Below are 14,888 nucleotides of genomic sequence, written 5' to 3' on the forward strand. Positions count from 1 at the left end.
GATGGGCCCAATAAAGAAATTGTATGGACCTAACTGAAGCAGAAGATTTAAGAGGTGGCAAGAATATATACAAGAACTATACAAAAAAGATCTTTATGACTCAGATAACCTCAAAGGTGTGATCACGCACCTTGAGCCAGACATCCTGGAATGCGAAGTCAAATGGACCTTAGGAAGCATCACTACCAACAAAACTAGTGGAGGTGATGGAATTCCAGTTGAGCTATTTCAAATCCTAAAAGATAATGCTGTGAAAGTGCTGCACTCAATATGCCAGCAAATTTGGAAAACTCAGCAGTGGCCATGGAATGGAAATGGTCAGTCTTCATTCCAATCCCAAAGAAAGGCAATGCCAAAGAATGTTCAAACTACTGCACAATTGCACTCATCTCACACGCTAGCAAAGTAATGCTCAAAATTCTCCAAGCCAGGCTTCAACAATATGTGAACCATGAACTTACTTCCAGATGTTCAAGCTAGATTTAGAAAAGGCACAGTAACCAGAGATCAAATTGCCAACATCCGCTGAATCATTGAAAAAGCATCCAGAAAAACATCTATTTCTGCTTTATTGACTATGCCAAAGCCTTTGACTGTGTGGATCACAACAGACTCTGGAAAATATTTAGAGATGGGATTACCAGACGACCTTACCTGACTCCTGAGAAATCTGTATGCAGGTTAAGAACCAGCAGTTAGAACTGGACATGGAACAACAGACTGGTTTCAAATCGGGAAAGGAGTACGTCAAGGCTGTACACTGTCACCCTGTTTATTTAACTTATATGCAGAGTACATCATGCAAAATGCTGGGCTGGATGAAACGCAAGGTGGAATCAAGATTGCCAGGAAAAATATCAGTAATCTCAGATATGCAGATGACACCACCCTTATGGAAGAAAGCAAAGAGGCACTAAAAAGCCTCTTGATGAAAGTGAAAGTGGAGAGTGAAAAAGTTGGCTTAAAACTCAACATTCAGAAAACTAAGATCATGGCATCCAGTCTCATCACTTCATGGCAAATAGATGGGGAAACAATGGAAACAGTGAGAGACTTTATTTTGGGGGGCTCCAAAATCCCTGTAGATGGTGACTGCAGCCATGAAATTAAAAGGCATTTGCTTCTTGGGAGAAAAATTATGCCAAACTAGACAGCATATTAAAAAGCAGAGACATTACTTTGCCGACAAAAGTCCATCTAGTCAAAGCTATGGTTTTTCCAGTAGTCATGTCTGGATGTGAGAATTGGACTATATAGAAAGCTGAGCACAGAAGAATTGATGTTTTTGAACTGTGGTGCTGGAGAAGACTCTTGAGGGTCACTTGGACTGCAAGGAGATCCAACCAGTCCATCCTATAGGAAATCAGTCCTGAATATTCATTGGAAGGACTAATGCTAAAGCTGAAACTCTAATCCTTTGGCCACCTGATGCAAAGAACTGACTCATTGGAAAAGACCCTGATTCTGGGAAAGATTGAAGGCAGGAGAAGGGGACGACAGAGGATGAGATGGTTGGATGGCATCACTGACTCGATGGACATGAGTGTGAACAAGCTCTGGGAGTTGGTGATGAACAGGGAAGCCTGGTGTGTTGCAGTCCATGGGATGCAAAGAGTTGGAGATGACTGAGCGACTGGACTGAACTGAACTGATGGTTTTCAGTAGTCATGTATGGATGTGAGAGTTGGTCCATAAAGAAGATTGAGCACCAAAGAATTGACGCTTCTGAACTGTGGTGTTGGAGAAGACTCTTGAGAGCCTTGGACAGCAAGAAGATCAAACCAGTCAACCCTAAAGTTAATCAACCCTGAATATTCACTGCAGGGACTGACACTGAAGCTCCAATACTTTGGCCACCTGATGTGAAGAGCTGACTCATTGGAAAAGACCTTGATGCTGGGAATGACTGAGAACAGAAGGAGAAGGGGTGCCAGAGATGAGATGGTTAGACATCATCACTGACTCAGTGGACATGAGGTTGAGCAAACTCTGGGACACAGTGAACGGCAGGGAAGACTGGCGTGCTGCAGTCCATGGTGGGCACAAAGAGTCGGACGTGACTTAGTGACTGAAAACAAGAACAACAACAAAACTTATGCAACCACAGTTTAAAGTTTTAAAATAGTGGATGTTTGCAGTTTGAAGTAGTAAACTTTGAATTAGCATCTATTATTTATAGAGCAGTGGGGTAAGTGCCAGAACTTTACTGAAGGCCAAATTCCAGCTTAAATTTATATTAACTCTGCAGTACAATTTTAACATCCATTGAGGAGGGCATGGAACTCACTCCAGTGTTCTTGCCTGGAGAATCCCCCGGACAGAGCCTGGTGGGCTACAGTCATTAGGGTTGCACAGAGTCGAACATGACTGAAGTGACTTAGCATGCACGCATAATTTTAATGATGTGAATTTCCTGATGTTTCTTATTTTTTCTTATTACCAAATCATTATCAAGTCTCCAGATGTCATGTTGTCTGGCAGACAAAAGAAAACAAGGGGGGAGGGGATACTTGAAAAACAAGTATTAATGTTAAATCTAGAATTAGGGGTGGGGTACATTTAGTTGAAGGGTAAGAGGTAGAGATGAGGTTTAAAAAAACAGAACAGAAAACAGAATCAGGAAGAAAAATACAAGTGAACTGTTTTTCCTCTCAAGATTCTTCTATGTCGTTTCTGGTTTGTGAGGCATAGCTTAATAGGTACATTTTCAAGGGAAGTGATAAACAGTGGACAGCAATGAGCCAAATGGTCCTGTGTGTGTGTAGACGTGTGTGTGTGTGTGTGTGTGTGTGTGTACATGTTTGAGCATATGCACCCAAATCCATGACAGAGACAGCTGACCTTCTGTCATGGTTGTGTTAACCTTTCCTTGAGCTAATATTATGTACCAATTTTATTCCCTACAGAATAAAATGGAATATATTTTTTCCATAAAAGTTTGATCAATATAGAACTACATGTGTTACCTATTATGTTTTTGAATATTTCACGGTGGAAGCTTGATGGAGGAAAATCAAGTAGAGAGATCAAGTTTCAGGTTTAATTCAAGTCTGAAACTAAAGTTTCAATTCCAGGTTTGAATTAGAGAGTGAAGCAGTCTGTTTGAATAAGGCCCTTGCTAGATCATCCCAATCCAATATACTATCTGGAAGCTCTGCGCCTTTTAGTAACTACTTTTTATACCTAATAGACCAGGATTAAGTGGCTGACTGTTGTATTTCACACTGAGTTATATTCCGATTTCACTGTGCTAGACTTAATTAACTAAATCTTGCCTTTCACCTGTGGTCCAGCCAATAGAGTGTACCCCGTGATGAACCCAACTTGCTAATAATGGGATCAAGCAAAGCTGGTCTACCTGGGGAGAGAGGTTGTGCCTGGGGCAGGAACCAAGTGCTCAGAGAGGTTCTCAGGAGACTGGACGGGTGAATCATCAAGAATGGATCTTGGGTAGGAGGGTGGGCTGTGGTGGGTTCACCTCTTCGTCACCAAGCTAGATAAAGTCCTTCAGGAGTTTTTAACTCCCCAGCCTGGAAAACAGAGTTCTGTTTTCCTCAGGCTACATGGACTGTGTGATGCAAACTTGGGAGGAGTGTCACCTCCTTAGAGGGTAAGAGCTGGTTTATACTGACGAGGGAAAGAAAAACCAATGAAGACTTAAGTCTGACTTTGTCCCTTTTCCTCTTGCATCAAAAACTTAGGGTTAGGTTAGAGTTAGATTTAGTTTTTCTCAAATTTCAGAAGCTGAAAATGTATTTCTTTTTTTAATTTTTAATTTTACCTTCTTTTTAAAAATTTTTTCTCTAATTGGAGGATAACTGCTTTACAATGTTTTGTTGGTTTCTTCTGTGTGACAGCGTGAATCAGCCATAAGTATACATATATCCTCTCCCTCTTGAGCCTCCCACTCCCGGAATACTATTACTTAAAGCTAGATTTTTATAATGTCCTTAGAACAAAACAGAATTCTTCATGCATAGTGGAAATTCTATAATAACATTTTAAAGTAACAAAGTGGAATAAACTGGAGTAGGATAGCATGCTTCTCTTTGGGAAAGAAACTTCTTAGCGTGAATTTAATTTACTTCAATATATTGACAACTGTTAATGACTAGGGAACCTTTACACCTCATGTGGACAATCTCATTTAAGCACCGTAATAAGGTACTATTATCCTTGGTTTAGAGATGAAGACAGTGACACTTAGAAAGATTAAGTAAATGGCCCCAAGACACACAACTTAGCTCTGGTAAATATTCAAACTCCGATTAACTTAGCTTCCAAACTCAAGATTGTAGCTTCTGCAGGTAAAGCCTCTTCATCATGACTGAGCCCCCTTTGGTGGCGCCATGGGGATAAAAAGAAAAAAAAATCAAACTTGCTACCTCACAACCAAGTGGAAGAAGCAGGTTTGTAAACAAATGCATTGATGTATGAAAGTTAGACCTAAACGTCTGGGAGCCTGGAAGAGCGAGTGATGGGCTGCGCGTGCAGTGAGGACAGTTCACTCTGGGACTATTTGGAGCATTTTCATCTGATGTCTATTTTGGGGGTGCAGATCCCCAGCAGGCCCTTCCCTGGACTCACCCTTCGCAAGGTAAGGCCATGCGGCAGGTGTTCATGTGCTGCACTCAGTTGTGTCCGATTCTTTGCGACCCCGTGGACTGCAGCCCACCAGGCTCCTCTGTCCATGGGATTCTCCGGGCAAGAATACTGAGTGGGTTGCTGTTTCCTCCTCCAGGGGAAGCTTCCTGACTTGGGGATCAAACCCACATCTCTTACATGGGCAAGCAGATTCTTGACCGCTGAGCCATAGGGGAAGCCCAACATAAATGTCCACATAGATAAAAACTGATGATTCTAAAAACTGGCTCTTGTTTGTGGTAGAATCTCCAAAGCCAGGCTCGGGCCCTAGGGAAGATGTGTGATGTATTTGGCTGCCCTGGACCCAGTGTGACTGACTCACCTGACAACGTGCAGATCACATTCTGGGAAGACGGAACGTGGCTCAGGCAAGTTCCTTTCTACCACTGGTGCAGATGTCTCTGTGTGTTTTACTTGCTGCAGGAGGCTTTCATTAACTTTGCAATTTGGAAAACATCATATCATGAAAATTTAAACAGAAGACCTCGATGGAAGCAATTTAAAAACCACGCGAACTCGAAATTGAATGGGCAGTAAAGGAGGACAGAGGGTCAGAGTCGACGAAGAGTAAGTAAATCCTTTGATTTACCTCCCTCGTCTTGGCCAGAACTCTATTTACTGTCTTCCGAAGGTTATCTCTAATTCTAATTGTCTGTTTGCATCCTGTCCTTCGGAGGAATTGGCGCCGTGGATGCCCTTTCGGCGAACATAAACTGCCTTTCTGTAACCAGGTGCGCTGCTGTGCTGACACTGGAGGTCTGGAGCTAATTACAGACTGGGGGCGGGCGGGGGCAGGGGGGACGCCATTCAGCACTGGCACGTGAGTATTAATCAGTGTTAATGAAAGCAGAACTCCAAAGTTATCACCTCTACAAATGGCACCTCCAATGGTCCTTAATTCGAAGAGCAAAGCTGTTCAGGCTGTTCAAAAATGAGTCCCAGCCTATCTCATAAAAACTGGTGCAAAAAAATGAGTTATTAAATGTATCAGGGAACGTTGACGGGTAACACCGAGTCCCCTAAGCCGGCGCATGGGGCTCATTTCGGGCCCATATTCTCGAGGCCCCTTCCATCACTGTGGCGTGTGGGAGAACTCACCCTGGAAGGCAGCGGCAGGTGGAGACAGAAACCTGGCTACCAGGGGCAGGAGCCTCAGCATCTCATGGCGCCTCCGGGGCCACCTAAGTGAGGACCAGCAGCTGCGAGCATCGGTGTCCAGTGAAAATGGCAGTCCTGAAGCAAGCAGCAGACATGCCAACTGCTCAGGCAGGCAACCTGACTGTGCAGGACAAGGGCTGAGAACTGTCCTCGGAGAGCGGTATTTACGCCACCCAGCCCAATAGCTTTTCAAATGCATCTTCTATGGCAACCCGCTCCTGTATTCTTGCCTGGAGAATCCCATGAACAGAGGACACTGGCAGGCTGTAGTCCGTGGGGCCGCAAATAGTTGGATATAACCGAGCGACTAACACTACTACTACTAAGTTTAAAGTGGGAACACTTTTAATAAGAGGTGTAAGTAAAGATGACATCAGCTTCATGTCTGATGCAAACTTAATTCCTCCCAGAATCTACTTTAAATTTGTACTTATGGCAAGTTTCTTTGTTAAATGCTGCATTGTATGTTAAATGCTGCTGCTTTTTTGTTAAATGCAGCATTTCACCATTGACCTACAGGTTTCAGACTTTCCCCAAAGCTCTGTGCTCCAGAGCTCTGAGTGATGAAAGCCCCAAACCATTTGACATTCTCTGGGCGTCTCTGGTGGCTCAGATGGTAAAGAAACTGCCTGCAAGGCAGGAGACCCGGGTTCAAACCCTGGGCCAGGAAAATCCCTTGGAGAAGGGAATGGCAACCCACTCCAGTATTCTTGCCTGGAGAATCCCACAGACAGAAGAGCCTGGTGGGCTATAGTCCACGGGATCACAAAGAGTCAGATACGACTGAAGCAACTGACTCTGCTCCATAATCTGTTGTGTACGTAAGTAGAATGGTGATTAAAAGTCATGTTGATATATGGCAAAAACCATCACAATATTGTAAATAATAGAGTAAGGGAAACTCTGACCCCCTTATTGGAAGCAGCTTCCTTGTCCCTTTTGTTTGTTCATCCCTGTTTTCCTTAGACTTTAATCATAAAGACTAGATTGTTAGGCAACATTTAATGTAGCTCCTGATTTCTGCTTTCCTAAATATATACCTTAGGGCTTCCCAGGTGGGCAGTGGTAAAGAATTCATCTGCTAATACAGGAAACTATGGTTTGATCCCTGGGTTAGGAAGATCCCCTGGAGAAGAAATTGGCAACCCACTCTAGAATTCTTGCCTGGAAAATTCCATGGACAGAGGAGTCCATGGGGGCTAGAATCCACGGGGTCACAAAGAGTAGGACACGACTGAGCACACACACACACGAGTGTACACTTAATCTAGCCTGTTCATTCCTTTCCTAGATTAGAAGGAATAATTAAGTAGTTAAAGAAGCTAGGTCTCTACCCTTAGCTTCTTCTCCTTTGCAAATCTGCAGGCCGGCTCTACTGGCAAGACAGCATCCCAAGGATGATGGGGAGAAGTTAGCAGGCCTGTAGGCAAGAGAAAATGATGAATAATCTGACCTCCTGCCTCGATGATTAACTGAGATTGTTCCCCCTCTTTTCCCTTTAAAAGCTGTCATGGCTGAGCAGAATCTTGAGAGTTGTTTTCCAGACATGAGGCCACCATCTCCCCAGATCACCAGCTTTTCTGAATAAAGTTCTTCTTTACCGAATTTTTCTCCTCGATTTACTGGCTGTTGAGTGGTGAGCAGCTGAACCTGTGCTCGCTTACATTATGGACTTTTTTTTTTCTTTTCCTCCCTCCCTTTCTTATTGCTCCTCTGAGTGTTTCTCATCTTTCCAACACATTTTCTGCTGAAGGCCTTAGAATTAAAATCACAGTTCTGATACGAGTGAAACAAATGGTGTGTTTTAAGCCTTCATTTTTAACCAAGAGTTCCTTGAGACTAGAAAGAGCATCATGAGAAGGTGTTGTGACATAAATGTTTTTCATAAATGCAGAAGTTAGAGACATAGAAAAACTACCTTCTAATAAGAATCAATCATCCTGATTGCCCACTAAAAATAGAGAAAAGTCTTTATTAACACCCTCTGCAGGAAGGGGAGTCAGAACCCATCACAGCCGTTTAGGGGCAGAGATTTTCACCAGAAGCAGCCTTGGACTTAGCTACTTAAAGCTGAATTATTCTGTTTGTCAATTTTTTTTTTTTTTTTGACTCCAGAGAGCAGTCCAACAGGAGAGCCATAAGAGCCCACTCTTTCTGAGCGCCTAGTGGGAGATCTGGAAGATTACATTGCACCTCTTTTCCAGACATTAGCGTAAACACAGGATGTCAGTATTGATATGTCAATCTTTTAAGTCTATCTTGCCTCTATGGTTATAGAGTAGATGACAGAAATGAATACAGTAAAACCAAAGAGAGTGCAGTTTTGAGGGTGACAGGCAGCTGAAGTTATAGGTAAGTCCTGTAGAGAATGGATTTGTTTTCACCAGGATTTTTTTTCCCACTTCCAGTACATGTGCTGTTTATTAATGAATTCCAATCTATTAAACTTTAAGCATATTAACTTTCTCCCTGTTACCTTCTGAATGAAAGCCTGACAAATTTAATTCATGTTGACCTCAGCTTCACACTGAGAATGCTAACAGTATGGTGGAAAGGTTCTAATGATATTTTTATTCCTCGATGATGTGTCACCCTCCAGTGCCAGAGGTGTCCTCTGACTCTGGACGGTCAGTGATGACAGCTGCTTGACTACGTTCCCCTCCTTGTAAAGAGGTGGTACCACTTTAAGGAGCACTAGTGAGGAGTGAGATGCCAAAAACCACACTTGTATATGTAGTTTAGTGGGATGAAGGGGTGATGAGATTGTTTCTATTTTCCTTCTCTCTCTTTTTAAACAACACTTTAGTTGGTAAAGAATCTGCCTGCACTGCAGGAGACCTCGGTTCAATTCCTGGGTTGGGAAGATCCACTGGAGAAGAGATAGGCTACTCACTCCAGTATTCTTGGGCTTCCCTGGTGGCTCAGCTAGTAAAGAATCCACCTGTAATGCAGGAGACCTGGGTTCGTTCTCTGGGTTGGAAAGATCTCCTGGAGAAGGGCATGACAACCCACTCCAGCACTCCAGTATTCTGGCCTGGAGAATTCCATGGGCTGTATATGGGGTCACAAAGAGTCGGACGCAACTGAGCAACTTTTTTCACTTTTACTTTATTTGGGCTTCCCAGCTGGTGCAGCAGTAAAGAATCCGCCTGCCAATACAGGAGATGCAAGAGACATGGGTTCGATACCTGGGTCAGGAAGATCCACTTCCTGAGGTGGTGGATGAGAAGGAAATGGCAACTCATTCCACAATATTTTTGCCTGGAAAACTCCATGGACAGAGAAGCCTGGTGGGTTACAGTCCATGATGTTGCAGAGTTGGACACAACTGAACACACAGGCAAGAGGTATGCAACACAAAAATAAATGCCCAGCAGAGTGAACTGTACTCTGCGTTGAATGCATTCTATAGTTATCTGATTTACAGTAATTACCTTCATCAATGCATTTTTTTTTTTTTTTTGTTAGCCACAAACAACAACCAGAGAAGAATGTGACATTGAGAGTGAAGGAGTTCAGAACGAGCCTCTCCAAAACGTGCCACTTTGGCAAGTGGATTATTTTGAGCCAAAGACAATCAAGGCCCAGAAGACTCAGGAAGAGTTTTTAACCTCCCGCTTAATTGCCTAAAAGAATCCAGACTGAGCGCCTGGCTCAGATGCAGAGCTGTTACCAGAGATAACTTTTATCAGAAGGACCAATCTGTGTGGCAGAGCAAACATCTAATTACCAAACACCTGCTGTTCTTGTCGCCTGTGTCCTGCCACCCGCCTCTGCCCTTGGAAGCCCTAGGCCCTGTCCCTTCCCTTAGCTTAGAACACCGTATAAGCCTCAGCCACCATTCTTGGCTTTGGGTCTCATGGGAATCCCTAATGTATACCATTACATTTATTTTTCTCCTGTTAATTTCACATCAATTTAATTATTAGACCAGCCAAAGAACCCTGAAGGGTAGAAAGTACATTTTTTCCTCCCCAACACAATCATCTAAATAGATCATAACTAATAAGGCATTTGAAACCCTTAACTGGAAATATTAGTGAGATAAATCATAGAGTATCTAATCACTTATTGATTCTGTTTTATTGTGTAAATCACCGCTGTCCTCCAACAAGTCTCATTGCAATGTTTTCAGCAATTTCACTGCCTTTTGGTATTTTTTGTTGGGCGCTTATGACATTATTTTGGAAGTTATCCACCTAAATCTTAATACTACCTTCAGAGAAAAGTTTTCTATGTTACCATGAAAACCATATTCTTTTATTTGCTGGAATTATAGACCAAAACCTTGTTAGAACCCAAAGTTATCAGTAGAGTTGTTCCAACCCATTTCCAACTTATTTGTAGTAGTATTTCTACAACTTATTTGTAGTAGCTTAGAAATTTAATTGTTTTTATTTTCTTTGAATATTCCATACTTTTAGCTTTCTTCTATTGAATATTTACAGATATATGATTACATTTAAATAAAAATAACTTTATATTAAAAGCATATTTTCTAGTTATTTCTAACCACAGGAACAAGCAAGATGGATTTGACAAGATCACGACTCTGGCAATTTAAGTGTGTAGTGCTGGCATTTCTGGAGGGAACCAACGGAATGAGAAGCATGTCTTCTCTGATTCATGAACTGTCAAAGCAGTTTCCCCTCCCTTTCCCAGTCCTCTAATCCTTATCCTATTAAAGATCTTCTCATACAAATAAATAATACAAAAAATAATCACGACCTGTTAAATACAGTAGTCAAGTTGGTGGTAAGACAGTTCATTGAAAATATCAAATGCAATTATCTTCCATAAATGACTAAAATGGTTCTGCTTTTTCCTGCAGAATGTATCATTCATCCCCACTCATTGAATCTCATTATCCTAGGTTTGAAACTCTGGCAAGCAAATATTGCTTAAAAAATAACACTATTTCAGGTTGCTTGCTACCATTTTTTTTCCTCTCAAAACATTTAGTGTTGTTAATATGAGCAAAAGTTAATGCATAAAAAGGAGAATATTCTGAGTGCCTAATTACGCTGAAGGTTATAACGGTCATTCCTTCACCTGATATTTACTGGGTAGCTCCTACATTCAAGCCTCTTGTGCTCAAAAAAAAGGTTTGTCTGATGAGAGTTTTCAGTTGTGTGTGTTTGGTTTTGTTTTAAGCCTTATTTTCCCTAGTTCCCGCTTCCTCCTGTCTTGGTCAGTTATTAGTTTCTTGCAGCTGAATATTTTATTTGAAGGATAAGTTTAATGCATTAAAGACAGAAGGGAAGAAACAGGAAGAGAACCGTGGAAGCAGAGTTCTGCTGTTATTGATTAAATACCTTCTGTTATTTATTATTATACTGTTATAATTATAAAAAATATATTTATTAATACACTGTTAATCTGATTCATCTGCTAAGCCATGTCTATGCAGTAAGTCAACCATTTACCATTAGGAAAAATACAGAAGCAACGGACTTACGCTCCTCTCCTCCTGCCCTGCTCCCTCCCAAATGGTTTCCATGTCAAGGATTCGGCTAAACCTTAAAACTATGAGAGTTCATGGAGCATTTCATGACGGAGCCAGTAGTCAGCCTCCTGAACAGAGAGTCAACCTTCTTATGGCAAAAAGATGCTAAGAGGGAAACCCTTTGTAAGACTCAGCAGGAAACAGATCCTGCTAGTAGCCACTTTTAGCTTCTGACAATGTTTTGTATCATTTTTTCAGTCCAACTCCTTCACCAAAGCGGCTCCTCGGCCATTGGTTAGCTTTGGGATAATTTTTACCGTGAGTCTATGAAATAATAACTTTAGAAAAGCCACGGTAAGTCTCAGAGCTCCCACTGTGGCTGGGGACAGCAGATAAATGGAAATGGAGGAGAAGCAAGCAGGGCAAATACAAAGCAAACTGCATGGCTCCTGGTTTCACCCCCAGGAAGCCCACTTGCCTTGCAAACTGTAGATTTCTCCAACGCTGCTCTGCCGGGTGATGTGGTGCCAGTAGGCGCTGCGAGGAAGAGAGATCGATTTGGATAACGTCATGGGTTCCGTCAAGCTTGTCTGAAGCTAAAAGAAAAAGAAACTGTGTCTCAGGCTTTACTTAAAATATTCAATTGAAATCGGCTCTTGAAAAAGTTCAGGGTTAAATATGAGTGACATATAATAGACTCTGTTACAGGTTCCTGCATAACATGCTGTTTCAAGATATCACTTTTGCGGGGGGGTGGGGGGAGGGGCTGCGCTGGGCGGGCTTGAAGGATCTTAGTTCCCTGACCGGGGATTGAATCTGGGGCCACCGCAGTGAAAACGCTGAGTCCTAACCACTGGATCGCCAGGGAAGTCCCAAGATCATCATTTTTAAGTAAGGAAAGTCGTGACTTAAAAAAAGATGAAATGAACACTTGTAAACAATTAATCTCATTAATTCAGAAAGGAATGAAAAGATGAAAGACCGATTCCAAGAATTCAAGGAGCTTACAGTCTGTCAGGAACGCGGGTGAAGAACCACAGTGGTGATCCATTCTATTCCACCAGACAAGTTTATCTGCATTTCTATAAGCAAGAACTACCTGCATGACTATCAGCGCTCTACAGTTTACTGGACTGTAAAATAACTCAACAAATGGAGGTGCAACCCCTGTCAGAAACAGGTGCCCAAAATAGCGGCAAACACAAGACAGCATTTCCTTTTCACCCGTTTGAGTGTCTGTTGGGCTGCACCCCCAGAGCTATTCTAGGCTGAAGAAAGAGCCCGGAGTCAGAGACATCAGTGGTTTAAAGGCCACGGTCCCCAACCTTTTTGGCACCAGGACCAATTTCCTGGAAGAGAATTTTCCCACAGATGGGGTGGGGCGGATGGTTTGGGGATGGTTCAAATACATTTATTGTGCACTTTATTTCTATAGTTATTACAACAGCTCCATCTCAGAGCATCAGGCATTTGATTCCAGAGGTTGGGGGGCCCTGGTTTAATGGATGGGGAAGCTCACATGCTGGAAGCTAGGTCCTGGAGCAAGGCCCCACCGTGTGTGGTGAACACAGCAGCAGTGTTTGCTGGGGAGGGGGCGGAGGTCGCCAGTTACAGTGGGATGGATGTCAGGAGGGCTCGTTAGTTACCAGGGCAACCAGCAGAGGCTCCAGAGGCTTCTTAGCACCCCTTTGATTAGAGCAAGCACGGGGCGCGGGGGGGGGGGGCCGCTGGGGGGAGTGTCCCAGTTGACTCTAGTGGTAAAGAACCCATCTGCCAAGGCAGGAGACTCAGGTTCCATCCCTGGGTTGGGAAGATTCCCTGGAGGGCATGGTAACCCATTCCAGTATTCTTCCCTGGTGAATTTCCACCCTCCATAGGGTCACAAAGGGTCGGACAAAACTGAAGTGACTTAGCACAGGGCCTGGGGCAAGTGCTTAGGCAGGTCAGTTATGCGAGCAGGTTGTAGGTGAAGCAGACACCAGCCAGGCAGGGGACGGACAGAGAGCAAGAGGACAGCCATGCTGAGGGGCCTGACCACACAGCACTGTACATTGTTCCTGACACCCGCTCCCAGCCTCACCTGATGGCTCCTTCCTCAAACAGACCAAAAAGTGCTTTCCCTGAGAAGTTCTGTGATACAAGGGTGGTGCATGCCTGGGTGCTCAGTTGCTTCAGTCGTATCTGACTCTTTGTGACCCCATGGACTGTAGCCCGCCAGGCTCCTCTGTCCATGTGATTCTCCAGGCAAGAATACTGGAGTGGGTTGCCCTGCCCTCCTCAAAGGGGTGGTATCTTTTCTTATTTGAAAGATAAACTTCAGGTTAGCGACAGAGATCCACACGACATCACATCAGGTGATGCTCAGACACATGATTATTTCAAAGAGAATGATACTTTATATTGCATTTTTAAGAAGAAATTCATTGTTATTGATTCACAGTATTTTCTTTAGAAGTCCTAGAAATGGTTTTGTTTGGCCTTGGCGCACATTTCTCTGATGTAATCTGAGCCAATGTGCACTTTCTGACAATGGGTGATCCTCTAATTAATAACACGGCACATGTCCCCTTTATTTAGTGACTGACTCCTGGCAAAACTGGGAGTCATAAGGTCACCTTGGAGTCTCATTTGCTCGCTGGTGGGGGACCCTGCCCCGTGCGGCTCGTATGTCTGCATCCAGAGTTGCTGCCCTTCCGAGAAGGTGCCGTCCAGGGTCCCTGATATGATGTTAATAATAGGGCCTTAAAGCTACATAAAACTAGGAGGGTTTTAAATTTTAACTAAAGATGAAGCCATAGGATTGGAACGTATTTGTTTGATTTCACTTTTTAGTAGGGAGGCATTTCTAGAACTGCTGTATCTTGCCACAGAAGTGCCCTACTTGGTGAATCTGAGAGTCTAACTCTCTTGAAGGTCTTTTTCTTTTTTTTAAAGGATGGTTCCAAACATAGCAACACTGCAGCCAATTTTTCAAAATTTGCTCTATTTCAAAATTTTTCTTTTTTATTATGAAATGGGTATACTAACACACTGACACCCCATGGTTGGTAGACAGGGGGTGTAAGTGCCGTGCTAAGTCCCTTCAGTCGTGTCCGACTCTTTGCGACCCCATGGGCTTCCCTGGTGACTCAAATGGTAAAGAATTTGAAGCAGCTGCCATGTGGGAGACCCGGGTTCGATCCCTGGGTTGGGAAGATCCCCTGGAGAAGGGAATGGCAACCCACTCCAGTATTCATGCCTGGAGAATCCCATGGACAGAGGAGCCTGGCGGGTCACAGTCCATGGGGTTGCAGAGTCGGATACAACTGAAGCACTTGAAAGTGAAAGTGTTAGTCCCTCAGCCGTGTCCGACTCTTTTGGGACCCCGTGGACTATACCCGCCAGGCTCCTCCATCCATGGGATTCTCCAGGCAAGAATACTAGAATGGGTTGCCATGTGCTTCTCCAGGGCATCTTCCCAACCCAGAGATTGAACCCCTGTTTCTTAAGTCTCCTGCAGTGACAGGCAGGTTCTTTACCACTAACGCCACCTGGGCTGTTAGGGAGAAGCCAAAATGTCTGGGTTGCAGAAGGGCAGGGGAGGACTGAAGACCAGTGCATATTATTGGAAAGCCTGCATTCAGAAACGGGGCTTCTAGGT

The 14,888-nt window shown here is 43.5% G+C and overlaps 1 protein-coding gene across 1 annotated transcript in view; it reads right to left on the reverse strand.

The window, feature by feature from the left end:
• The window catches only part of DOK6 (docking protein 6), a 414,927-nt gene that overhangs the window by 63,620 nt on the left and 336,419 nt on the right, over window positions 1–14,888 (reverse strand). The window contains exon 7 of the mRNA XM_070361670.1: window positions 11,727–11,844. Coding sequence (XP_070217771.1) covers window positions 11,727–11,844 — 118 coding nt within the window. The remainder of the gene's footprint in view (window positions 1–11,726; window positions 11,845–14,888) is intronic.

The sequence above is a fragment of the Bos mutus genome, chromosome 24 (assembly GCF_027580195.1).
Source record: "Bos mutus isolate GX-2022 chromosome 24, NWIPB_WYAK_1.1, whole genome shotgun sequence".
Taxonomy (NCBI): Eukaryota; Metazoa; Chordata; class Mammalia; order Artiodactyla; family Bovidae; genus Bos; species Bos mutus.